We start from the raw sequence: 27,967 nt of genomic DNA, 5'->3' as shown, positions 1-27,967 counted from the left end.
ACAGTCAGCTACCTCATTGCGCCTCTTTTTTTCTTTGCGTCATGTGCTGATTGGGGAGGGTTTTTTGGAAGGGACATCCTGCGTGACACTGCAGTGCCACTCCTAAATGGGCCCGGTGTTTGTGTCGGCCACTAGGGTCGCTAATCTTACTCACACAGTCAGCTACCTCATTGCGCCTCTTTTTTTCTTTGCGTCATGTGCTGATTGGGGAGGGTTTTTTGGAAGGGACATCCTGCGTGACACTGCAGTGCCACTCCTAAATGGGCCCGGTGTTTGTGTCGGCCACTAGGGTCGCTAATCTTACTCACACAGTCAGCTACCTCATTGCGCCTCTTTTTTTCTTTGCGTCATGTGCTGATTGGGGAGGTTTTTTTGGAAGGGACATCCTGCGTGACACTGCAGTGCCACTCCTAAATGGGCCCGGGGTTTGTGTCGGCCACTAGGGTCGCTAATCTTACTCACACAGTCAGCTACCTCATTGCGCCTCTTTTTTTCTTTGCGTCATGTGCTGATTGGGGAGGGTTTTTTGGAAGGGACATCCTGCGTGACACTGCAGTGCCACTCCTAAATGGGCCCGGTGTTTGTGTCGGCCACTAGGGTCGCTAATCTTACTCACACAGTCAGCTACCTCATTGCGCCTCTTTTTTTCTTTGCGTCATGTGCTGATTGGGGAGGGTTTTTTGGAAGGGACATCCTGCGTGACACTGCAGTGCCACTCCTAAATGGGCCCGGTGTTTGTGTCGGCCACTAGGGTCGCTTATCTTACTCACACAGTCAGCTACCTCATTGCGCCTCTTTTTTTCTTTGCGTCATGTGCTGATTGGGGAGGGTTTTTTGGAAGGGACATCCTGCGTGACACTGCAGTGCCACTCCTAGATGGGCCAGGTGTTTGTGTCGGCCACTAGTGTCGCTTAGCTTAGTCATCCAGCGACCTTGGTGCAAATTTTAGGACTAAAAATAATATTGTGAGGTGTGAGGTATTCAGAATAGACTGAAAATGAGTGGAAATTATGTTTTTTGAGGTTAATAATAATATGGGATCAAAATGACCCCCAAATTCTATGATTTAAGCTGTTTTTTAGTGTTTTTTAAAAAAAACACCCGAATCCAAAACACACCCGAATCCGACAAAAAAAATTCGGTGAGGTTTTGCCAAAACGCGGTCGAACCCAAAACACGGCCGCGGAACCGAACCCAAAACCAAAACACAAAACCCGAAAAATTCCAGGCGCTCATCTCTAGTAGCTTTCTCTGAGCTTGCTGGCATGGCCAATGTGCTGGGTGCCATAGATTGCACACACATTGAGCTGAGGCCACCTAGGGGCAGGCAATATATTTATACCAATAGACATCTGGGCCAATCCAGTAATGTGCAGATGGTTTGTGTTGCAAATTAAACAATACACATATTCCGTGTGAAACATTTATTACCTTTAACACAGGCATTTTTGGTGTAACAAATCAAAAAACATTATTTGGAACAAACTATTTTCTGCAGGCGTCATTATTAATTTTTTTGTGTGTGTGCTGGGTGCAGAGGCTTGCCCTGGTTCGTTGGGCCGGGTTCGGCTTGAGCGTCTAACTGGGGAGTTAACTGGGGTCTGGCTTGGTGTAGTTGTTCCCGAGCTAGAGCTTACTTGGTGTGATGCCAACACATTAAGGCTTTGGCTGAGGTTATTTAGGCTTGCAGTCATTTGTGTATTAGCGGCAGTGTTGTTTGCTATAATTCTGGACAGGTTTTCGTTAATCATTTGGTTGTGTTGAATAAGTTGAATTAGGGTTTGTTGTTGCCGCTGTTGTTCATCCATGCGTTGCAGATTGGCTTGCATTTGGGTGTTGTCTGCCCTCATCTGCTCCATTGAATTCGCAATTCTGCCAACCTGAACTATCAGTCTGCCTGAGTTCCGACTGAGTAAGGTATTGGGTGTGGGTGTTCAGGCACGCATAGTGTTGCGCCTGTTGTGTGGCCCAACTGCTCCAAAACTCGGGGGCCATTTGTTGCTGGGGTGGTGTTGGGCTCAATTGGGGGCTGTGGGATGTTTGGGGTGGTTGGGGTATGTCCTGCGGCGTGGTTGTCTGGGTAGGATCTATGGCTTGCAGGTGTAGTGTGTAGGTATCCTGCTGGTCACTTTCCTGCTGGGCATCCTCGGCCATGATGGGTGGTTCTGTATGGGGTTGAAGACAGCCACTATTTAGTCATTATTTAGCATTGGTCTAATTATAGCTTTACGTCAACATGCATTACTTCTTAATATTCATGTTGGTATTGATAAATAGATTGTTGCCTAAACTTCACAATTTAGCTCACCTTTTTGTATAAATATGTTGCTTTTAACGTCCACTACTCAGTTTAAAAATGTTTAAGGGAATTGTTGGACTCTGAGCCATAATTAATGTTCGAACACGAAGAACTCTAACAAATACAAATGACTACATTTACATATTGTGTATGAAGCTTCCTTTTGAAGAACACACACAATACAATAAATGTGTTGAGCCATACACTCATACATTGTTCAAGGCAGTCAGTGGTCTGGCCAAAAGTTAAACAAATATAGTGGAAAAAAATTTAAACATTTACAATGGGGGAAAAAGTCTTAAGGTGTCCTATGTTTCGAACTGATGATGTTGGCCATGCAAAACAATTGGATGAGACTTAACATTTATGTAGCTGTTTCTAGCAAACATAAAAAAAAAAAATACTTGTTGCTATGCCCAACATCACCTTTGAAAATTATGCACAAAAAAAAACATAAACCCCCATGTGCTTGCTGTTGATGATTATTACAAGGATGAATGTTTATTTGTGACACATTTTTTTTCTGTGCACAAACAGTGGGGCAGATGAATTAACCTGGAGAAGACATAAGGAAGTGATAAACCAGTGATATGTGCAAGGTGATAAAGGCACAAGCCAAACAGCTCCAATATGTAAATTAACAGTTAGGATTTGTTTGGCTGCTGCCTTTAGCACCTTGCACATATCACTGGTTTATCACTTCCTTATGTCTTCTCCAGGTTAATACATCTACCCCACTGTTTTTTTACTTCTTTACAAGTAATTGTTATGTTTACTCACCAGACAGCTGAGGGGATTGAGGATCCTCGCTTTCTGGGCTTGCCAAAATGGCTTGTGGTGGCAGGGCCGACACTATGGAGATGCGCCGTTGGGGTGGTGAGGATGCTGCTGGTGATTCAGCCTCAAGACGGCGTCTCTTGGTTGGCCTCCTATGTTGAGGATCCGAGCCCTGTGATGGGCGCCTTAGTGGAGGGGGGTTTGCTGAAGAAGAACCTTTGTGATAAGATAAACATTAACATTCTGCTTTTCTCTGTGTTTTCAGAATATGTGTTTACACTAAATTCTTACCTGCATCGCCAGCATCTGCATCTCTTGGCAGTGTGGGATGTGGCCTGGCTGTGCTGCTTCTCTTTCGTACTGTAAAAATATGAAGAATGTACTAATGAACATACTATTATGTTTATCTGTTTATGCAAATTCCTTATTGTGATGTAAACATATGTGGAACCTGATGAGAAGTAAACTAAACTATTCTTATGCTTTTCTGCATGACTTCATTGGGTGTGTATAGTTGAATTAATAAACAATTTCACCAACCAATCCATACACAAAGGTGCATAATGCACAATATTATACTATTAAAACCCAAACTTGGGGGTAAATTTACTAAGATGGAAGTTCTATTTGAGATGGGATGTTGCCCATAGCAACCAATCAGATTCCAGGTATTATCTTCTAGAAGGTGCTAGATAAATGTGAAGTAGAATCTTATTGGTTGCTATGGGCAACATCCCATCTTAAATATAACTCCCATCTTAGTAAATTTACCCCTTGGTAGCTTGACACAACCAGAATATAGCACGATATGTTACTAAATGTTGCTGCTAACAACAAACCACTACCCACAAATATCTAAAACAAATTGTAAGCATAAAAAAAAAAATATGCCTAAAAAATCACATCAACCACACAAAAGAAAACCCAGATCAACACACAATAACCATAAGTCCATTGAAAAATTAGAATTTTAAAAATGATAAAAAAACACATGAATCACACTTCATTAAAATACACCGACAAAAATTTACTTTTGAATTAAAACACCAGAAAAAGGCAAAGACAACCTGCTAAATTGACAATACAAAGGAAAAAAACTAAACTAATTGTGATTAAAACTACATCACCAACACATTATAAGAATGAACCAACTTACAATCACAATTAGCTAGAAGACATTTCAGACAACTAAGGACAAAGCACAGATGTTAAAATTATAAATAAAAAACAATAATAAACTCACCATCCTGCCTTGGCCGATCCGAAACCCGGACATGATTCGCACCAACCACTTCTGGCGGAATCAGAGTACACACAGGCTCCTCCCAATCCCGATAGGACGCTCGGAAGGGGTGTCCACCCCTTGTTTGGCGGGCTGATTTAGCCTCCTTCGACATCTTAGCCTTGACACAGCGCTTGATGTCGTAGAATCGCTTACGACACGTGTCCTCGGTCCGCCTCACCACACCCTCACTATTCACAGCCGCAACAACCTTCCCCCACAGAACAGTCTTCCTGCGTGACGACACCTTTGCAGCATCATGGCCAAACAGCTGCTGATGATGCCTCATCAGCTCCCGCACCAAAGCCATATTTTCAGCGTAGCTGAATTTAACATTGCGGCCCATCTTTGTAGTGGTGCGTGGCTGCGGAGCCACAGCACCATCACTGTCACTATTACTGGAGGCCGCAGCAGCAACCTCCCCCTCCTCCTCACTAACCACCTCCACCTCACTCACCTCCTCCCTCTCACTCACCTCCTCCCTCTCACTCACCTCCTCCACCACACTCACCTCTGACTGGGACATCATCAGGACAAACAACAAATAACACTGATAAAAAAAAACCCACTAAACACTCCTCCACTACCACTACACACCAAACACACACACACACACACACACACACACACACACACACACACACACACACACACACACACACACACACACACTCACTCACTCACTCACTCACAAACAATGGCAATAGACCTTAAAAAAAAAACAAAGTAAAAAAACTAGACAGACTTTTAAATAACTACACAACAAGTATGACAAGACTACTTACACACACAGTACAGCACTCAAAAATCGCAAATAACCTCCTCAAAACCGCCAAAAACTCCAAACTACTCACCAACTCCTAACACACCTTCCTCTCACCTCTCCACTAGCTAAACCCACGAGGTGCGGACGGTTTGGGGCGGTTTATAGTAATGAGCACAGACACTCCTCCATCACGAATCAAACCAATCACGGACGAGTGACAAAAACGAAACTTAGAAAAAAAACGCGTCCGGGAACGGATAAACACTGCCGTAAACGAAAAATGACGCAGTCGTGAAAAAACCTCATAACACAGCCGCAAATCCTCAAAATCGGCTGCATTCTACCTTTGAAAAACACGATTGACATCGACATCGGAAAACACGAAAAAGAAAAATACGACAGCTTAGTAAATGAATCGTAATAAATTCAAAAAGTTGCAACTTTACACATTCGATGTCATTCGTGTTGGAACTTTAATCTCATTCTGAAAAATAAGATTTTTAGTAAATATACCCCAATGTGTACATTGTGCACTATTTGGATTAAATATGTAATATGTTTTGATAGCCTTCCATGCGTTCACAAACTCTACCGTAAATACTCATACCACGCGCTAATACGCAGGACCGCAGGAGCGACCATACGCAAATTGCGAATATGCGCACGCACAGCAGAGCAAGTACGCGCACGGAGGTCATCTGTGCGTAGTTTGTACGTGATGTGTGTACTGCAATATATTTCGAAATTGACAGTATCTTGAAACCAGGTCCATGATAGTGTGTTTTTCACTTTCCCCCAGCTCCAGGATGTGCTCTTCCAATCGGCATTGCAAGGAAAGGAGAGAGTGCTTACCTGCCCTCTTCCCTGCTCCAGGACACACTGTAACCAATCAGCATAGCAAGGGGAGAAGAGTATGTTTTTCTGCTGAGCCCCTGTATCACTGGCTATTGCACTGGCCTGACACAGCAAAGTCCCATCTGCTTCCTGGTTTCGTGTAGCATCCAAGAGGAGCTGGGTGCAGGCAGACAGCCACAGCAGTGCAGACGTGTCAGCATCATGAAATCTGTCACGGATATTTAAAATGTTGTTGTGTTAGATATGTGGATGTCACTGTAGAAACAAGTTAGAGAATCACTGGTCTTATTAATACAGTGACTATAGTTATGTCTGTTTCAGGGCATATCCCTTACATTATTATTTTTTTCTAAGGAGGGAGGAATGTTATATATATATTGTAGAGATGAGCGGGTTCGGTTTCTCTGAATCCGAACCCGCACGAACTTCATGTTTTTTTTCACGGGTCCGAGCGACTCGGATCTTCCCGCCTTGCTCGGTTAACCCGAGCGCGCCCGAACGTCATCATGACGCTGTCGGATTCTCGCGAGACTCGGATTCTATATAAGGAGCCGCGCGTCGCCGCCATTTTCACACGTGCATTGAGATTGATAGGGAGAGGACGTGGCTGGCGTCCTCTCCATTTAGATTAGGAGAGAGAGAGAGAGATTGACCTGAGGCTGATACTGTAGAAGAGAGTGCAGAGTTTAGTGACTGACCACAGTGACCACCAGCAGTGCAGTTGTTTTATTTAATATATCCGTTCTCTGCCTGAAAAAAACGGTACACACAGTGACTCAGTCACATACCATATCTGTGTGCACTGCTCAGCCCAGTGTGCTGCATGCCTGCATCATCTATGTATATATTATATATCTGACTGTGCTCAGCTCACACAGCTTATAATTGTGGGGGAGACTGGGGAGCACTGCAGTGCCAGTTATAGGTTATAGCAGGAGCCAGGAGTACAAGACAGTCACATACCATATCTGTGTGCACTGCTCAGCCCAGTGTGCTGCATCATCTATGTATATATTATATATCTGACTGTGCTCAGCTCACACAGCTTATAATTGTGGGGGAGACTGGGGAGCACTGCAGTGCCAGTTATAGGTTATAGCAGGAGCCAGGAGTACATATTATATTAAAATTAAACAGTGCACACTTTTGCTGCAGGAGTGCCACTGCCAGTGTGACTGACCAGTGACCTGACCACACTGACCACCAGTATAGTTAGTAGTATACTATATTGTGATTGCCTGAAAAAGTTAAACACTCGTCGTGTGACTTCACTTGTGTGGTGTTTTTTTTTTTATTCTATAAAAAACTCATTCTGCTGACAGACAGTGTCCAGCAGGTCCGTCATTATATAATATATATACCTGTCCGGCTGCAGTAGTGATATATATATATTTTTTATATCATTATTTATCATCCAGTCGCAGCAGACACAGTACGGTAGTTCACGGCTGTAGCTACCTCTGTGTCGGCACTCGGCAGTCCATCCATAATTGTATACCACCTACCCGTGGTTTTTTTTTCTTTCTTCTTTATACATACATACTACTACATCGCTTTATCAACCAGTCTATATTAGCAGCAGTCACAGTACAGTACGGTAGTTCACGGCTGTGGCTACCTCTGTGTCGGCACTCGGCAGTCCGTCCATAATTGTATACCACCTAACCGTGGTTTTTTTTTCTTTCTTCTTTATACATACATACTACGACATCTCTTTATCAACCAGTCTATATTAGCAGCAGACACAGTACAGTACGGTAGTTCACGGCTGTGGCTACCTCTGTGTCGGCACTCGGCAGTCCGTCCATAATTGTATACCACCTAACCGTGGTTTTTTTTTCTTTCTTCTTCATACATACATACTACGACATCTCTTTATCAACCAGTCTATATTAGCAGCAGACACAGTACAGTACGGTAGTTCACGGCTGTGGCTACCTCTGTGTCGGCACTCGGCAGTCCGTCCATAATTGTATACCACCTAACCGTGGTTTTTTTTTCTTTCTTCTTTATACATACATACTACGACATCTCTTTATCAACCAGTCTATATTAGCAGCAGACACAGTACAGTACGGTAGTTCACGGCTGTGGCTACCTCTGTGTCGGCACTCGGCAGTCCGTCCATAATTGTATACCACCTACCCGTGGTTTTTTTTTCTTTCTTCTTCATACATACATACTACGACATCTCTTTATCAACCAGTCTATATTAGCAGCAGACACAGTACAGTACGGTAGTTCACGGCTGTGGCTACCTCTGTGTCGGCACTCGGCAGTCCGTCCATAATTGTATACCACCTAACCGTGGTTTTTTTTTCTTTCTTCTTCATACATACATACTACGACATCTCTTTATCAACCAGTCTATATTAGCAGCAGACACAGTACAGTACGGTAGTTCACGGCTGTGGCTACCTCTGTGTCGGCACTCGGCAGTCCGTCCATAATTGTATACTAGTATCCATCCATCTCCATTGTTTACCTGAGGTGCCTTTTAGTTGTGCCTATTAAAATATGGAGAACAAAAATGTTGAGGTTCCAAAATTAGGGAAAGATCAAGATCCACTTCCACCTCGTGCTGAAGCTGCTGCCACTAGTCATGGCCGAGACGATGAAATGCCAGCAACGTCGTCTGCCAAGGCCGATGCCCAATGTCATAGTACAGAGCATGTCAAATCCAAAACACCAAATATCAGTAAAAAAAGGACTCCAAAACCTAAAATAAAATTGTCGGAGGAGAAGCGTAAACTTGCCAATATGCCATTTACCACACGGAGTGGCAAGGAACGGCTGAGGCCCTGGCCTATGTTCATGGCTAGTGGTTCAGCTTCACATGAGGATGGAAGCACTCAGCCTCTCGCTAGAAAAATGAAAAGACTCAAGCTGGCAAAAGCACAGCAAAGAACTGTGCATTCTTCGAAATCCCAAATCCACAAGGAGAGTCCAATTGTGTCGGTTGCGATGCCTGACCTTCCCAACACTGGACGTGAAGAGCATGCGCCTTCCACCATTTGCACGCCCCCTGCAAGTGCTGGAAGGAGCACCCGCAGTCCAGTTCCTGATAGTCAGATTGAAGATGTCAGTGTTGAAGTACACCAGGATGAGGAGGATATGGGTGTTGCTGGCGCTGGGGAGGAAATTGACCAGGAGGATTCTGATGGTGAGGTGGTTTGTTTAAGTCAGGCACCCGGGGAGACACCTGTTGTCGGTGGGAGGAATATGGCCGTTGACATGCCAGGTGAAAATACCAAAAAAATCAGCTCTTCGGTGTGGAGGTATTTCAACAGAAATGCGGACAACAGGTGTCAAGCCGTGTGTTCCCTTTGTCAAGCTGTAATAAGTAGGGGTAAGGACGTTAACCACCTCGGAACATCCTCCCTTATACGTCACCTGCAGCGCATTCATAATAAGACAGTGACAAGTTCAAAAACTTTGGGTGACAGTGGAAGCAGTCCACTGACCAGTAAATCCCTTCCTCTTGTAACCAAGCTCACGCAAACCACCCCACCAACTCCCTCAGTGTCAATTTCCTCCTTCCCCAGGAATGCCAATAGTCCTGCAGGCCATGTCACTGGCAATTCTGACGATTCTTCTCCTGCCTGGGATTCCTCCGATGCATCCTTGCGTGTAACGCCTACTGCTGCTGGCGCTGCTGTTGTTGCTGCTGGGAGTCGATGGTCATCCCAGAGGGGAAGTCGTAAGACCACTTTTACTACTTCCACCAAGCAATTGACTGTCCAACAGTCCTTTGCGAGGAAGATGAAATATCACAGCAGTCATCCTACTGCAAAGCGGATAACTGAGGCCTTGGCATCCTGGGTGGTGAGAACCGTGGTTCCGGTATCCATCATTACTGCAGAGCCAACTAGAGACTTGTTGGAGGTACTGTGTCCCCGGTACCAAATACCATCTAGGTTCCATTTCTCTAGGCAGGCGATACCGAAAATTTACACAGACCTCAGAAAAAGAGTCACCAGTGTCCTAAAAAATGCAGCTGTACCCAATGTCCACTTAACCACGGACATGTGGACAAGTGGAGCAGGGCAGGGTCAGGACTATAAGACTGTGACAGCCCACTGGGTAGATGTATGGACTCCCGCCGCAAGAACAGCAGCGGCGGCACCAGTAGCAGCATCTCGCAAACGCCAACTCATTCCTAGGCAGGCTACGCTTTGTATCACCGGTTTCCAGAATACGCACACAGCTGAAAACCTCTTACGGCAACTGAGGAAGATCATCGCGGAATGGCTTACCCCAATTGGACTCTCCTGTGGATTTGTGGCATCGGACAACGCCAGCAATATTGTGTGTGCATTAAATATGGGCAAATTCCAGCACGTCCCATGTTTTGCACATACCTTGAATTTGGTGGTGCAGAATTATTTAAAAAACGACAGGGGCGTGCAAGAGATGCTGTCGGTGGCCAGAAGAATTGCGGGACACTTTCGGCGTACAGGCACCACGTACAGAAGACTGGAGCACCACCAAAAACTACTGAACCTGCCCTGCCATCATCTGAAGCAAGAAGTGGTAACGAGGTGGAATTCAACCCTCTATATGCTTCAGAGGTTGGAGGAGCAGCAAAAGGCCATTCAAGCCTATACAATTGAGCACGATATAGGAGGTGGAATGCACCTGTCTCAAGCGCAGTGGAGAATGATTTCAACGTTGTGCAAGGTTCTGATGCCCTTTGAACTTGCCACACGTGAAGTCAGTTCAGACACTGCCAGCCTGAGTCAGGTCATTCCCCTCATCAGGCTTTTGCAGAAGAAGCTGGAGACATTGAAGGAGGAGCTAACACGGAGCGATTCCGCTAGGCATGTGGGACTTGTGGATGGAGCCCTTAATTCGCTTAACAAGGATTCACGGGTGGTCAATCTGTTGAAATCAGAGCACTACATTTTGGCCACCGTGCTCGATCCTAGATTTAAAGCCTACCTTGGATCTCTCTTTCCGGCAGACACAAGTCTGCTGGGGTTGAAAGACCTGCTGGTGAGAAAATTGTCAAGTCAAGCGGAACGCGACCTGTCAACATCTCCTCCTTCACATTCTCCCGCAACTGGGGGTGCGAGGAAAAGGCTCAGAATTCCGAGCCCACCCGCTGGCGGTGATGCAGGGCAGTCTGGAGCGACTGCTGATGCTGACATCTGGTCCGGACTGAAGGACCTGACAACGATTACGGACATGTCGTCTACTGTCACTGCATATGATTCTCTCACCATTGAAAGAATGGTGGAGGATTATATGAGTGACCGCATCCAAGTAGGCACGTCACACAGTCCATACTTATACTGGCAGGAAAAAGAGGCAATTTGGAGGCCATTGCACAAACTGGCTTTATTCTACCTAAGTTGCCCTCCCACAAGTGTGTACTCCGAAAGAGTGTTTAGTGCCGCCGCTCACCTTGTCAGCAATCGGCGTACGAGGTTACATCCAGAAAATGTGGAGAAGATGATGTTCATTAAAATGAATTATAATCAATTCCTCCGCGGAGACATTGACCAGCAGCAATTGCCTCCACAAAGTACACAGGGAGCTGAGATGGTGGATTCCAGTGGGGACGAATTGATAATCTGTGAGGAGGGGGATGTACACGGTGATATATCGGAGGGTGATGATGAGGTGGACATCTTGCCTCTGTAGAGCCAGTTTGTGCAAGGAGAGATTAATTGCTTCTTTTTTGGGGGGGGTCCAAACCAACCCGTCATATCAGTCACAGTCGTGTGGCAGACCCTGTCACTGAAATGATGGGTTGGTTAAAGTGTGCATGTCCTGTTTTGTTTATACAACATAAGGGTGGGTGGGAGGGCCCAAGGACAATTCCATCTTGCACCTCTTTTTTCTTTTATTTTTCTTTGCGTCATGTGCTGTTTGGGGAGGGTTTTTTGGAAGGGACATCCTGCGTGACACTGCAGTGCCACTCCTAAATGGGCCCGGTGTTTGTGTCGGCCACTAGGGTCGCTAATCTTACTCACACAGTCAGCTACCTCATTGCGCCTCTTTTTTTCTTTGCGTCATGTGCTGATTGGGGAGGGTTTTTTGGAAGGGACATCCTGCGTGACACTGCAGTGCCACTCCTAAATGGGCCCGGTGTTTGTGTCGGCCACTAGGGTCGCTAATCTTACTCACACAGTCAGCTACCTCATTGCGCCTCTTTTTTTCTTTGCGTCATGTGCTGATTGGGGAGGGTTTTTTGGAAGGGACATCCTGCGTGACACTGCAGTGCCACTCCTAAATGGGCCCGGTGTTTGTGTCGGCCACTAGGGTCGCTAATCTTACTCACACAGTCAGCTACCTCATTGCGCCTCTTTTTTTCTTTGCGTCATGTGCTGATTGGGGAGGGTTTTTTGGAAGGGACATCCTGCGTGACACTGCAGTGCCACTCCTAAATGGGCCCGGTGTTTGTGTCGGCCACTAGGGTCGCTAATCTTACTCACACAGTCAGCTACCTCATTGCGCCTCTTTTTTTCTTTGCGTCATGTGCTGATTGGGGAGGGTTTTTTGGAAGGGACATCCTGCGTGACACTGCAGTGCCACTCCTAAATGGGCCCGGTGTTTGTGTCGGCCACTAGGGTCGCTAATCTTACTCACACAGTCAGCTACCTCATTGCGCCTCTTTTTTTCTTTGCGTCATGTGCTGATTGGGGAGGGTTTTTTGGAAGGGACATCCTGCGTGACACTGCAGTGCCACTCATAGATGGGCCAGGTGTTTGTGTCGGCCACTAGTGTCGCTTAGCTTAGTCATCCAGCGACCTTGGTGCAAATTTTAGGACTAAAAATAATATTGTGAGGTGTGAGGTATTCAGAATAGACTGAAAATGAGTGGAAATTATGGTTTTTGAGGTTAATAATAATATGGGATCAAAATGACCCCCAAATTCTATGATTTAAGCTGTTTTTTAGTGTTTTTTTAAAAAAACACCCGAATCCAAAACACACCCGAATCCGACAAAAAAAATTCGGTGAGGTTTTGCCAAAACGCGGTCGAACCCAAAACACGGCCGCGGAACCGAACCCAAAACCAAAACACAAAACCCGAAAAATTTCAGGCGCTCATCTCTAATATATTGTACATACTATTTTATTTTGTAGTTCTGCACATGGGCCCTCATTCCGAGTTGTTCGCTCGCAAGGCGATTTTAGCAGAGTTACACACGCTAAGCCTCCGCCTACTGGGAGTGAATCTTAGCTTCTTAAAATTGTGAACGATGTATTCGCAATATTGCGATTACAAACTACTTAGCAGTTTCAGAGTAGCTTCAGACTTACTCGGCATCTGCGATCAGTTCAGTGCTTGTCGTTCCTGGGTTGACGTCACAAACACACCCAGCGTTCGCCCAGACACTCCCCCGTTTCTCCAGCCACTCCCGCGTTTTTTCCGGAAACGGTAGCGTTTTTATCCACACGCCCATAAAACGCTGTGTTTCCGCCCAGTAACACCCATTTCCTGTCAATCACATTACGATCGCCGGAGCGAAGAAAAAGCCATGAGTAAAAAAACTATCTTCATAGCAAAATTACTTGGCGCAGTCGCAGTGCGAACATTGCGCATGCGTACTAAGCAGAAAAACGCTGCGATGCGAAGAAAATTACCGAGCGAACGACTCGGAATGAGGGCCATAGTACGCAGACACTGTGTGCTGCAATTGTTCAGAAATATACCATTCAGCACTTGCTGTTCTTCTCATTCCAAAAGGGTCACTTAGTTCATTCAAAACTATATACATCAGTACATAAAATAAAACGTTATTTACAGATGTAGCCACTCTTAGGAATGAATAGGTGTGTGCATGCGTTCACACGTGCACATTCATTAGCGGTCATACTAGACACGCCATCTGTACGCATCGTAGTATAGACAAGAGTGGCTACATCTGTAATTAGGCATGCAGAAATGAAAAGTTTGTCATAATAAAGATAGCTTAAAATACCAACCTGAGTCTACTCAGAGAGTAGCAGCACTGAGGGAAAGAAAGAAAAATAACTTTCAGTTTCGTTAGTGATGAAACAGAACCAATACTAGCTGCTTAGTCACACATGACATAAGGAGGTTCCCTGCATCTGAACAGACATAATCTGTGTCAGCTAAAGAGACCAAGGCAGTTGTGAACTCCGAGAGACAAGATACAGAGACATCACAGATGATCCTTTAGCAGCAGGTAAACCTGAATTTTTCCAGTATAGGAGGTTTTATAGTACATTTAAGCAGCCTGTGGCTCTACACCCCCTGGTAGGGCGGATTTATACCCCTTTCAGACATATGACCTACGAATTTCCATGCTCAGACTCTAGATTTTCTCTTCAGCAAAAACCTGGGTTTTGGGGATCATTCCGAGTTGTTCGCTCGTTATTTTTTTGTCGCAACGGAGCGATTAGTCGCTAATGCGCATGCGCAATGTCCGCAGTGCGACTGCGCCAAGTAAATTTGCTATGCAGTTAGGAATTTTACTCACGGCATTACGAGGTTTTTTCTTCGTTCTGGTGATCGTAATGTGATTGACAGGAAGTGGGTGTTTCTGGGCGGAAACAGGCCGTTTTATGGGAGTGTGCGAAAAAACGCTACCGTTTCTGGGAAAAACGCGGGAGTGGCTGGAGAAACGGAGGAGTGTCTGGGCGAACGCTGGGTGTGTTTGTGACGTCAAACCAGGAACGACAAGCACTGAACTGATCGCAGATGCCGAGTAAGTCTGGAGCTACTCAAAAACTGCTAAGAAGTGTCTATTCGCAATTCTGCTAATCTTTCGTTCGCAATTTTAATATGCTAAGATTCACTCCCAGTAGGCGGCGGCTTAGCGTGTGCAAAGCTGCTAAGAGCAGCTTGCGAGCGAACATCACGGAATGACCCCCTTTGTCCGAGACCCCCTTTCACACTACTCCACAGACTCGGGCAATTCCGGGATTGGCCCCTTTTAGACATAAGCTGTTTTTTCCAGTTTTGAAGGCAGTGTCATATTTTTAAGGGGACGGTTTGCAGGCACACATTAATGAGGAGAGGGGGGCAACCTATATATGGACTGCGTGTGGTTCCCATGATGCATTGCTGGATTCATGGATGGCAAGCATTTGAGTAGCATGGGGTGGATTTCTGTGGGGGAGTTGCTGTTTTACACAGCAAATGATGCTCTCATGAAGATGAAGGAAGATTTTTTGGGAGGAAAGTGAGACCAACTGCTGACTTTATGTACGTCTTAGGAGGGCCTTGATTAGAACCAGCGTCTTGTCCATATTGCGGATAACTGGCAGGTCATCTCGCACAATGTGGGCTCGAGATTGCAGACATAGTGAGGCCTTCTGGGCTATGGTTTAGGCATTTACAGTGAACCAGTGAAAAGTAGTAGTGCTGACGGTATTGGCTGACAGTATTGCAGACGGCGTGCCAGCATCACTAAATGAAATTAGGGCAACGGGATTGCATAGTGCTGTATGGTCAAAAACGGTACTGCACAAATTATATAAGGGCCACTCCATCCTTTCGATACCGCTGCAATTTTGATAGTGATCATGGACCTTGGTATATTGTTTCTTAAGGGACTTTAGTTTTTTAAGAACTTGCTGTTGTGTCTTCGCAATACCCCTGGTGGACAGGATCTTTGCAATGTTGCCATGGATCATGGCATCCTTAACGGTGCCTGTTATTTGGGCCACTCCATCCTCCTCACCCCTCACATGTAGTAGCTCCGGGACCTCCTACCAATCAATTAGACATGATAAATAGAATGGCAGTCTCTTCACTGGCACCCTCTGGCACTGGCACACTTCTCTGCTTCTCTGCACAGCTCTGTGTTCCTCTCATGTGTGGCGTCTGTCCCTCTACATCTGACACTGATGATGTCATCAGCAGGCATCAGGTGGTCCTTCCTGGCCAATTAAAACTGTTTACATGCGGCCAGAGAGCAAATTACCGGCTCGCGTCATGCAGACTTAACCCGGGTCATCCACCCGGGAAGAAAGACCGGGTAAAGACCCAGGTAAATTGCAGGGTTGGGGACCCGGGAACACGTTTCCGGGTTGGTGCCTTTCAGACATACCAAAATCCCAGGTTGATGCGCGTTCATGTGTAAAATCCCTGGATTTTGGAGGATGTCTGAAAGTGGTATCAAGACAAGCTTGACCACCCTCCCGCATTCAGTGGAAGGCTCTCGATTTTTACATGAGCCTCCCACTGCCCGCAAACCTTGCCAGCCCTCCTGGATTATAGAGTTCCCTCCATGAAAATCCGGGGCACGCATGCATGAGCCAGAAATGCAAGGGGGGGGGGCTGCAGGGAGACAGTACGGCTGGCTGCTGCAGCGGTTGTGGGTAGCAGAGGCCATTCTGCTGTGCACGTTGTGTGAGGTTGCGTGGCAGTGTCAGGGGAATAACCAGTGGAGTTTTGCGCATACATAGAAGCAAATTAGCCTGCAGCCAGGGCTTTGCCTTACTGGGCTGGCCCCACCCACCACACTCCAGCTTTCCTCTTCCTGCTCCTGGATGTGCTTGCCCTGGGCTGCCTCCACCAACCACACTGTCCTCTTCGCAGGAAGGAGCTACAAAGCTACAGTAAGTGGGTGGTGTGTGTACTGGAGGTAATACAGGGGAGTGGGAGCTCTGTATAGTGTAATTTAATGTGGTGCTGTGTGTACTGTGTGTATTATGGGGGAGGGGGTAGGGAGGCTGTTTTTATGATGCTGTGTGTAAAATGAGGGGAGGGGAGTTATGTATAATACAATATATATGGGGCTGTGTATTATGTAATATGGTGCTGTGTGTAATATGTGTGTGGGGGGGTTTGTGTGTAATACAATATACACAGTGTCTGACTGGGGCATGTAGGGCCCACCGGAGGAATGCAGTGGTAGGAACCCATGTTTAGGGGTGTTGCCAGTCTATAGAGGGGGTGTGGCCTACCACCTCATTGGTTTGACTAACCATTAGAGAGTGCAATGTCTGGGCCCCTTCATAAATATATACAGTAGATTCAGCTGCTGCATGCATGATAATCTACCAGATTAATAAAAGATTAATAACAGCAATGCACTGTCGAAAATAGACCATAGTCCAGTATAAAATAGTATGGGGTATATGCAATTGCTGTCGAATTGCCGCAAATGTCAATAAACGGGGCATTTTCGACACAAAAAAAATATTCGACAATGCAATACAGTACTTTTCGACAAAAAAACTGACTTTTCAGATTTGACTTTTGAAAATTCGACAGTTGTCAAATTCGACATGTCTGCAATGGTAAAAATGCGGCTTTTCAACAAAAGTATATTCAATTGAAGAATGTCGATTCGACAACAGTGCTTTTCGACAGTAATTTTCGTCAATTTCATTCCGCCTCACTTTGTTGGCGGAATCTAATAAAAAAAAATTAAAAACATGTTTTTTTTTGTGTTTTTTTTATTGCTAATAGCATATCTATTTATATTAGAAGGGATTATGTACTTGGTTTGTCTATTAGGAGACACAACTATTATGGCTGCGGATGGGGGGGCTGATAGCCTTGTGTAAAATAAAAGAATATTGGTTTTTGCAGAAGAACTACAAGTCCTAGCAAGCCTCCCCTGCAAGCTGGTTCTTGGAGAACCACAAGTACCAGCATGCGGGGGTAAAACGGGCCCGCTGGTACCTGTAGTTCTTCTGCAAAAAAAATACCCAAATAAAAACAGGACACGCACACCGTGAAAGTAAAACTTTATTACATACATGCCGACACACACATACTTACCTATGTTCACACGCCGACCTCTGTCCACTTCTCCAAGTAGAATCCGGGGTACCTGAAAATAAAATTATACTCACCTAAATCCAGTGTGTCCTGTTCTTTTTTTGTAATCCACGTACTTGGCAAAAAAACAAACAGCATACCCGATCCACGCACTGAAAGGGGTCCCATGTTTACACATGGGACCCCTTTCCCCGAATGCTGAGACCCCCCGTGACTCCTGTCACAGAGGGTCCCTTCAGCCAATCAGGGAGCGCCACGTCGTGGCACTCTCCTGATTACCTATGCGCGTCTGAGCTGTCAGACAGCGCATCGCACAGCCTCTCCATTATCATCAATGGTGGGAACTTTGCGGTCAGCGGTGAGGTCACTCGCCCCCCATCCGCAGCCCTTGGATGGGGGGGACAGCCTCGGGCTTCACCCCTGGCCCTTGGGTGGCTGGAGGGGGGGACCCCTTGATTTAAGGGGTCCCCACTCCTCCAGGGTACCCCGGCCAGGGGTGACTAGTTGGGGATATAATGCCACGGCCGCAGGGGCCGGTATAAAAGTGTCCCCCGGCTGTGGCATTATCTCTCCAGCTAGTGGAGCCCGGTGCTGGTGTTAAAAATACGGGGGGACCCCTACGCTTTTTGTCCCCCGTATTTTTTGCACCAGGACCAGACGCAGAGCCCGGTGCTGGTTCTAAAAATACGGGGGATCCCCTGACAATTTTTTCCCCATATTTTTACAACCAGGACCGGCTCAAAGAGCCCGAGGCTGGTTATGCTTAGGAGGGGGGACCCCACGCAATTTTTTTTTAGGGTTTTTTAACCATTTTTGTGCCGTCCGAAAAGTCGAATCCAGGATGCACTTATCCGTCAATTGGTCCGTTTTTTTCGACAGCGGGACTGTTGAATCCGTTTTTTATTGAATATGTCGAATTCCGGCACCCGCCGGCCGGGATTCATCGATCGAATTGTGTCGAATTTAAAAACGGGTGAAAAAAAGACGCAATTCGTCCGGAATTGCATATACCCCTATATGTATAATGTAAATTTCAAGTGCACAGTCTGGAACCTGATCCTTAGAGCAGGAGGTGGGCCCCCCAGGCAGAGGGGCCCACCGGTGGTTTCCCTTGTACCCCTGTGGGCCAGTCCAAGCCTGAATATATATGGTGCTGTGTGCATAGGTGCCGATTTATATTTTTACTGGTGGGTGCTCGGCGGGAAGTGGCAGCTGGAATGAGCAAGCGACTGGGAAACTGACTAATGCCCATTACACATTATGATACACACCATAATGCCCATTACACATTATGCCACACACCGTAATTCCTATGACACATTATGTCACACACCATAATGCCTATTACACATTATGCCACACACCATAATGCCTATTACACATTATGCCGCACACCGTAATGCCTATTATGCAATATGACACACACCGTAATGCCCATTATGTGTTATGCCACACAGTTATGACCCTGACACCATTTTATGCCCCTTACAAATGATGTAACACAGTAAGGCTTCTAATCACTTTTAAATTACCTGCCTGTTGTCAGGGGTCTCATGCTTGTTGCCAAGGGTTTCATGCACGTTGCCAGGGGTTTCATGCATGTTCTCAGGGATCTCCAGCACATTACCAGGGGTTTCATGCACGTTGCAAACAAAGTATGGACACACACACACACACACACACACACACACACACACACACACACACACACACACACACACACACACAGAGTCCTGGGGGAGGGGGGGGCTTGGTGATAGTTTTCCACTGCAGCCCCCCACAGTGCATTGAGATGCGCTGGGGGCTGTGGAGTTCCGTACAGTGCAGTGTAAAAAAAAAACACCTTAATATGCCCGCCGCCGTGAGACAGGCGGCCATTTTGTTGAGGTTTTTTTTACACTGCACTGTATGGAACTCTGCAGCCACCAGCACGTCTCAATACACTGCGGGGGCTAGCGGCAACTGGGGCAGCGCGGTTGGTTTCCGTGGGGGCTCGGGAGCACCCACGGAATTGGCTGTGTGCACTGGGTGTAATATGGTGGAGGGGGGCTGTGTATTATGTAATATGGTGCTTTATGTACTGGGTGTTAAATAGGGAAGGAGGACTGTGTATTGTGATATATATAGATTTTTTATTTGTCTCTTGTCACAAATGTACAGATAAATTAATATAATTAATTAAGTGCACCTACAGTACATTATTACTCTCAACGGCGCACCACGCAAAGCATTATGGTGCCACCTGTAATTTCCCTGAATTTAGTTTTCAAAAGTAGGCAAGTATGCACTGAGACTTGTAGCTGCACAGCCTGCCTAAACTTGTTCTGTAGGATCAGTGTGGTGAGCCTGTATTTATTGTAGTACAGATACAGTACATTAAATAAATACAGTATGTACATGACTGAGTAGACACAACTGAATAATATGAATGAAATATAAATGAAACTAAGAGAATCAGCGTGGCAGTTAGTTTCATTAAAGGTTAAGGTAACTGATATTTTTTTCAGTTATCCTATCTCTTTACCATGTAGCTTAGTCTGAGGAAGGGGGGTGTCATCTTTTGCTGCTGCTGCTGCTGCACACAATGGAAATTACATCATGGGGAGTTTAATAAGCAGTGACTTCCAAAGCCAACACTTCTCTGTCTGTTTAAACCACTTAACTGACGATTTTTCCCTTCAAAACTGTTAATAACATTATTAAATAAAATACATTTAAAAAAAACAAAGTTTAAAAAGTATTTTTCTAAATATTTAAACATTATATTATGCACATCTGCAGAATGGAGCTCCTCATCAAAAACGGGGGGACAGGGTGGGACGGCGCAATCGCATGAGATCTGACCATGCCAGTTAAGTGGTTTTTAAGCCACACATTTAAAACTGTAATGACTTTAATAGCAAACTACTTTTGTAAGTCACTGCTTAATAGAGAAACCTCTTTAGCAAAAAACTCTACAAAAACAGCGACATGTATTTTGACCCTGGTGCATAGTTGGGAGACTCCCAACACACGACTGAGTTCCCCAAAACCCCTGGATTCACAACTGTCCCATCTGAGATCCTAGGAGATGTCAGCCAGGTCCGAGGCAGCTATATACAACCTCCATGCTTTGCTCAGCCTGCCCCCCTTAGCCTAGACAGGAACAGTTTCATTTCCTGCTTCTGGGGGAACAGTCAGAGACACAGATACATCCAGTACGGATACGAAGCAGCAGCTGCAGGACCTGCCCAAGTCACTGTGATCACATACTGACAGCAGCAAGTAAGAGCCGGGGGAAAGAAGTTTGGAGCAGAGAGTTATGGAGAGTGGGGACTCTGGGGACTGATAACACTGCTATGGGAGGTTTGGGACAGAGAGATATGGAGAGTGGGGACTCTGGGGACTGATAACACTGCTATGGGAGGTTTGCGACAGAGAGATATGGAGAGTGGGGAAACGGGGGGTTGATAATAGTGCTATGGGTGAGAGTGGCAGAGAGATATGGAAAGTGGGGACTCTGGGGACTGATAACACTGCTATGGGAGGTTTGGGACAGAGAGATATGGAGACGGGGAACCAGGGGTTTGATAATAGTGCTATGGGTGAGAGGGGCAGAGAGATATGGAGAGTGGGGACTCTAGGAACTTATAATACTACTATGGGAGGTTTGCGACAGAGAGATATGGAGAGTGGGGAAACGGGGGGTTGATAATAGTGCTATGGGTGAGAGGGGCAGAGACATGGGGAGTGGGTGCTCAGGAGGAGGTGACACTGCTATAGGGAGAGGAAGGCAGACATGGAGAGTGGGGACTCAGGGGGCTGGTAACACTGCTATGGAAGAAGGGGCACTCAAGGAGCTGACGACACTGCTATGGGGGGAGGTAGAGATATGAAGAGTTGGGGCTCAGGGAGAAATGACACTGCTATGTAGAAAGAGAAAGGCAGATATGGAGAGTGGGGACTCGGAGCTGATGACACTGCTATGGGGAGAGGTAGATATGTGGAGAGTTGGGGCTCAGGGTGAAATTACACTGCGATGTAGGAAGAGGAAGGCAGATATGGAGAGTGGGGACTCGGAGCTGATGACACTGTTATGGGGGAGAGGCAGAGACATGGAGAGTGGGGACTCAGGGGGAAATGACACTGCAGAACACATCCATAGGTGGAGCTAGAGTCTAGACACACGCTTTAAGCAGAGCATTACACTCCCCCCTCAATGGCGCACCACACTAAGTGATGTGCGTTATATTACCTACCAAAATCTCCCTGAAACTAGTTTCCCAAAGTAGGCAAGTATGCCCTAGTGCTTTCAGTATGCTGGCTGCCTTCAACGCATGTCATTCCCAGTTTCGACAGACACTTTCCAAATACAAGATGGCCTTTTGTGATTGACAGACTAAAAATTACCTTAAGAAGCATTCAAAGTATTAGGCCCAAATGTAATAGGCCGGATAAGCGGGCCTCACTGTGATTCTGATGACATGGCTGCTAGATATAAAGCTGCAATTAGTCTCAAGGTGAAAACAACCTGGTTGCTGCTTTAAATCTAGCAATTATCTTTCCGTAATGTGCTGGGACCAGCAGATAGGAACCTATTAGGTTTGAGTCGTAGTGTGTCCTGACAGCGAAATAACCAAAAACCTATAATAGAAGGGAACCACATTATGGGGCTTTGTTGCGCTCTGAACATACTGTACTCTTGTATTTATTAGGATTCATAGTGATTTTCAAACAAGGGAACATTTTAATCTAAAATGACCTAATCAGCTGCAACCATAAAACATGCTATGTGTATACGCAGCTTTGTTACTGTATATGTAAACATTCATTATAATTGATAACTTTCTGAAATAGATAACATTTATATAGCAAATTATAATTAGAGATGAGCGGGTTTGGTTCCTCGAGATCCGAACCCCCCCGAACTTCGCCTATTTTACACGGTTCCGAGACAGCCTCGGATCTTCCCGCCTTGCTCAATTACCCCGAACGTGCCCGAACGTCATCAACCCGCTGTCGGATTCTCGTGAGATTCGTATTCTATATAAAGAGCCGCGCGTCGCCGCCATTTTCACTCGTGCTTTGGAGATTGAACGGAGAGGACGTGGCTGCGTTCTCTCCCTGATAAACTCCGTAATCTGTGCTCAGTGTACTGCAAATATCTGTGCTCAGTGTGCTGAAAATATCTACGTTCTCTGCCTGAAAACGCTCCATATCTGTGCTCAGTGTGCTGCAAATATCTGTGCTCAGTGTACTTTATTGTGGGGACTGGGGACCACCAGTATAATAGTAGTACAGTACAGTAGGCCATTGCTGTATCTTGCAGCTCTGTGTCACTGCAAGTATCCATTCCATATCTGTTCTGCATTTTTGTGAGCAATATATATAGTATTACAGTGCAGCATTTTGGTGACCAACAGTATATAGTTGTACAGTAGGCCATTGCTGTATCTTGTAGCTCTGTGTCACTGCAAGTATCCATTCCATATCTGTGCTGCATTTTTGTGAGCAGTATATATAGTATTACAGTGCAGCATTTTGGTGACCAACAGTATATAGTTGTACAGTAGGCCATTGCTGTATCTTGCAGCTCTGTGTCACTGCAAGTATCCATTCCATATCTGTGCTGCATTTTTGTGAGCAGTATATATAGTATTACAGTTAGTGATGAGCGGGTTCGGTTCCTCGGAAACCAAAACCCACCCGAACTTCACCCATTTTACACGGGTCCGAGGCATACTCGGATTCTCCCGTATGACTCGGTTAACCCGAGCGTGCCCGAACGTCATCATCCCGCTGTCGGATTCTCGCGAGATTCGGATTCTATATAAGCAGCCGCGCGTCGCCGCCATTTTCACTCGTGCATTGGAAATGTTAGGGAGAGGACGTGGCTGGCGTCCTCTCCGTTTATTGTTGAACTTGATTGTGCTTTATTGCTTAATTGTGGGGAGGACTGGGGAGCAGCTGTATAATATAGGAGGAGTACAGTGCAGAGTTTTGCTGATCAGTGACCACCAGTTTTATCCGTTCTCTGCCTGAAAAAAACGCTCCTTATCTGTGCTCAGTGTGCTGCATATATCTGTGGTCACACTGCTTAATTGTGGGGACTGGGGAGCAGCTGTATTATATAGCAGGAGTACAGTGCAGAGTTTTGCTGACAGTGACCACCAGTATACGTTGTCTGCCTGAAAAACACTCCATATCTGTGCTCAGTGTGCTGCATATATCTGTGCTCACACTGCTTAATTGTGGGGACTGGGGAGCAGCTGTATTATATAGCAGGAGTACAGTGCAGAGTTTTGCTGACAGTGACCACCAGTATACGTTGTCTGCCTGAAAAACACTCCATATCAGTGCTCAGTGTGCTGCTTTATTGTGGGGACTGGGGACCACCAGTATAATATTATATAGGAGGAGTACAGTGCAGAGTTTTGCTGACCAGTGACCACCAGTATACGTTGTCTGCCTGAAAAACACTCCATATCTGTGCTGCATTGTAGACCGTATATAGTAGGAGTACAGTGCATAATTTTGCTGACCACCAGTATATAATATATAGGAGTACGGTACAGAAGGCCACTGCTGTACCTACCTCTGTGTCGTCAAGTATACTATCCATCCATACCTGTGGTGCATTTCAGTTTTGCACAGTTTGCTGACCACCAGTATATAATATATAGCAGTACGGTACAGTAGGCCACTGCTGTACCTACCTCTGTGTCGTCAAGTATACTATCCATCCATACCTGTGGTGCATTTCAGTTTTGCACAGTTTGCTGACCACCAGTATATAATACATAGCAGTACAGTACAGTAGGCCACTGCTGTACCTACCTCTGTGTCGTCAAGTATACTATCCATCCATACCTGTGGTGCATTTCAGTTTTGCACAGTTTGCTGACCACCAGTATATAATATATAGCATTACGGTACAGTAGGCCACTGCTGTATCTACCTCTGTGTCGTCAAGTATACTATCCATCCATACCTGTGGTGCATTTCAGTTTTGCACAGTTTGCTGACCACCAGTATATAATATATAGCATTACGGTACAGTAGGCCACTGCTGTACCTACCTCTGTGTCGTCAAGTATACTATCCATCCATACCTGTGGTGCATTTCAGTTTTGCACAGTTTGCTGACCACCAGTATATAATATATAGCAGTACGGTACAGTAGGCCACTGCTGTACCTACCTCTGTGTCGTCAAGTATACTATCCATCCATACCTGTGGTGCATTTCAGTTTTGCACAGTTTGCTGACCACCAGTATATAATATAAAGCAGTATGTACAGTAGGCCACTGCTGTACCTACCTCTGTGTCGTCAAGTATACTATCCATCCATACCTGTGGTGCATTTCAGTTTTGCACAGTTTGCTGACCACCAGTATATAATATATAGCATTACGGTACAGTAGGCCACTGCTGTACCTACCTCTGTGTCGTCAAGTATACTAGCCATCCATACCTGTGGTGCATTTCAGTTTTGCACAGTTTGCTGACCACCAGTATATAATATATAGCATTACGGTACAGTAGGCCACTGCTGTACCTACCTCTGTGTCGTCAAGTATACTATCCATCCATACCTGTGGTGCATTTCATTTTTGCACAGTTTGCTGACCACCAGTATATAATATATAGCATTAAGGTACAGTAGGCCACTGCTGTACCTACCTCTGTGTCGTCAAGTATACTAGCCATCCATACCTGTGGTGCATTTCAGTTTTGCACAGTTTGCTGACCACCAGTATATAATATACTAGGTGCTTCATCGCGCCCTATGGGCGCTCTTCACACCGTCGCAAGGGGCTACGCCCCCTTAACCCTTGCATGCCTTTCTGGGGTTCAATATTTGTGTTATATGGAGTATCACCTGCATTCCTTTGTTAGTGGTTAAATATTGCACAATGAAAGGGTGTGCGATGGTGAAGGAGGCGCAGTCCCTTGCGACGGCGTGAACAGCACCTGCAGACCACAATGTACAGAATGTAGCGGGTGCGGGGGGTACTGCGGATGGTGTCTGTAGATGCTGCGGATGGAGGGAGGGCGGAAGTGGGGGTGGGGCCCGGATGGGGAAGGGTTGGGAGGTGCTGCGGGTGGGGGAGGGGCAGAGGAGTGGGGGATGCAGATGGGGGAGGGGTCCGGAGGCACTGCAGGTGGGGGAGGGGCAGGGGTGCCATGGGTGGGGGAGGGGCAGGTGTGGGGATGTTGCAGATGGGTGAAGGGTTCCGGAGGTGCTGTGGGATGGGAAGGGGCGGGAGTGCCACTGGTGGGGTAGGGGTCCGTAGGCGCCATGGGTAGGGGAGGGGCAGGTACGGGTGTTGCGGCAGATGGGGAAGGAGGTCCGGAGGTGCTGCAGGTGGTGGTGGGGCAGGTGCGGGGGTGCCATTGGTGGGGGAGGGGTGGGTGAGGGGGGGACCGCGGATGGAGGAGGGTGTCTGCAGATGCTGCGGGTGGAGGGGGGCAGGTGTGGGGGAGACATATAAGGGGGGTGAATGGTGGAGGGGGCCTGGAGATTGCTGGGGGTGGTGAAGGGGCGGAGGAGTGGGAGCCGCGGGTGGTGTAGGGGGTCTGGAGGCACAGCATGTGGGGGAGGGGTGGAGTGCCGCATGTGGTGGAGGGGAAGGTGCGGAGGTGTGGTGCATTGGGGAGAGGTCTGGAGGTGCTGCGGGTACTGTACCTGCCAAAAAGGTATTTGGAGGGTATGCAGTAACAGGGCCAGGACAGGGGTGACCAGGTCAGAACAGGGTTGACTGGGCCAGGACAGGGGTGACAGGGTCAGAACAGTGGTGACAGGGTCAGAACAGGGGTGACGGGGCCAGGACAGGGGTGACGGGGCCAGGACATGGGCGACGGGGCCAGGACAGAAATGACAGGGACAGGATAGGGGTGACAGGGTCAGTGTAGGGGCGGCAGGACCAGGACAGGGGTGTCAGGGCCAGTATAGAGTTGACAGGGCAAGCACAGGGGTGACAGGGCCAGGATAGGGGTAGCAGGGCCAGCATAAGGGTGACAGGGCCAGGATAAGGGTGAAAGGGCCAGGATAAGGGTGGCAGGTCAAGGCCAGGGGTGACAGGGACATGACAGAACACAGGGCACGGGAGAGATTGGTATTAGGGACAGAACAGTGGTGACAGACAGATGTGTCTTACCGGAGTCACTGCTGCTGGCTGCTGCTGTTCCACTCCAACCTGTTGGCATCTGCTGCTGGTGGAGACTTGGCATGGCTGACTCTCTTAGGCTGTATTCCTGCTTCCTCTGCCCGTCCGCATCACTCCCCCCCTCCTCAGTCACACACCGCAGACCTCGCGCAGCTGCCGGGCACTGTGGTAAGGTGAGACTGGGAGTGACTGGTTAGCCCCCAGGAGATGCTGCGGCTGGAGGGAGGAGGGGGTCATAGCATGCACGTGGCGCGGACCTCACGGCTGCTGGGCACTATGGTAAGGGGAGACTGGGAGTGACTGGTTAGCTCCCAGGAGACGCTGATGCTGGAGGGAGGAGGGGGTCAGAGCCTGCAAGCAGCGCGGACTTCTGCAGCGCTACCCGCCGGCTAAAGTGTGTGAAGGAGCTGGGCGCAACTCACTGCGGGTGGCAGCGCTGCAGCTAGCGGTGGGGTCGCAGGGGCTGGAGATAACAGAGGCAGTACGGAAAGTGCACAGCGGCTGGTGACCCACAAAACTACAGCTAAGAAGCGTGGAGTGTGCCAGAATGTGACGCTCCTCCCTGCCAGAGAGACCCTGCTGAGTATGCTGATGTGGGGGTCAAGTATGGCATACCCCCTCACACGCCCCCATACCTCCCAAATGTCCCAATTTTCGCGGGACAGTCCCATTTTTTGGGGTCTGTCCCGCTGTCCCACCCGCGGGTCGCAGTGTCCTGCGGTGGGGGGGGGGGGAGCAGTTGGAAAGCTCCTGTACTCGCTGTTCTGCTTAGCAGAGCAGCGGTGAATAGTGGAGACAGAGGGAGAGGGGGCATCAGGGGGTACGGATTAAGGGGGGGTTCCAGCAGCAGAGCCGGATTAAGGGGGGGGGGGCAGGCGGTACGTACCGTTGGCCCCACAGTTTTAGGGGGCCCCCTGGCTGGAGTAGCTCTGTCCCAGCTCAGAAGCTCCCCCGTCCTGCCAGCAACAGCGGCAGCATTGTGCTACAGTCAGCACACGCTGCTGCGTATTGGCAGGTCTGTGGTGTTGCAGGGAGGCAGCAGTCTCCCTGCTTTCTTCTGCCTGTGCGGGTGTGTAGGGGGGAGCGACCACCTCCTCTGGATTTACCTCTAGCTGAGGGGCCAAAA

The 27,967-nt window shown here is 47.3% G+C and overlaps 2 protein-coding genes across 5 annotated transcripts in view; one reads left to right on the top strand and one right to left on the bottom strand.

Moving 5' to 3' along the window:
- Positions 1 to 1,409: 1,409 nt before the first annotated feature.
- On the bottom strand, positions 1,410 to 13,963 carry LOC135055241 (myb-related transcription factor, partner of profilin-like). 4 transcript variants are annotated; one of them, XR_010243701.1, is made up of 4 exons: positions 13,918 to 13,963; positions 3,368 to 3,436; positions 3,080 to 3,292; positions 1,410 to 2,165 (listed from the first exon to the last, which is right to left on the bottom strand). XR_010243701.1 is itself a non-coding variant. In XM_063959052.1 (4 exons), the coding sequence occupies exons 1-4, from the start codon at positions 4,885 to 4,887 to the stop codon at positions 1,801 to 1,803; spliced, it is 1,203 nt and encodes a 400-aa protein (XP_063815122.1). In that variant the 5' UTR covers positions 4,888 to 5,941; the 3' UTR covers positions 1,410 to 1,800. The 4 variants fall into 4 exon arrangements, 3 of the variants coding, with proteins under 3 accessions (XP_063815122.1, XP_063815121.1, XP_063815123.1); XM_063959052.1 differs by lacking the exon at positions 13,918 to 13,963 and adding an exon at positions 4,320 to 5,941 and having other exon boundaries at positions 3,080 to 3,280; XM_063959051.1 differs by lacking the exon at positions 13,918 to 13,963 and adding an exon at positions 4,320 to 4,899.
- A 6,902-nt stretch (positions 13,964 to 20,865) lies between these two features.
- ZBP1 (Z-DNA binding protein 1) overlaps positions 20,866 to 27,967 on the top strand; it is a 64,087-nt gene continuing 56,985 nt past the window's right edge. Inside the window, exon 1 of the mRNA XM_063959050.1 lies at positions 20,866 to 20,956. The gene's annotated coding sequence lies outside the window, so the exon portion shown is untranslated. The remainder of the gene's footprint in view (positions 20,957 to 27,967) is intronic.

Source organism: Pseudophryne corroboree, chromosome 3 (assembly GCF_028390025.1).
Source record: "Pseudophryne corroboree isolate aPseCor3 chromosome 3, aPseCor3.hap2, whole genome shotgun sequence".
NCBI classification, from domain to species: Eukaryota; Metazoa; Chordata; class Amphibia; order Anura; family Myobatrachidae; genus Pseudophryne; species Pseudophryne corroboree.
This window is presented reverse-complemented; position numbering and strand designations above follow the sequence as displayed.

What these genes read in the sequence shown, in the direction of transcription:
- LOC135055241 (XM_063959051.1), bottom strand. Translation starts at nt 4,887, where the DNA reads ATGATGTCCCAGTCAGAGGTGAGTGTGGTGGAGGAGGTGAGTGAGAGG. An exon ending in GGATCGGCCAAGGCAGGATG is followed by an intron (nt 3,437 to 4,319) that starts GTGAGTTTATTA and finishes ATATTTTTACAG; the next exon opens with TACGAAAGAGAAGCAGCACA. An exon ending in TGCAGATGCTGGCGATGCAG is followed by an intron (nt 3,293 to 3,367) that starts GTAAGAATTTAG and finishes CTTATCACAAAG; the next exon opens with GTTCTTCTTCAGCAAACCCC.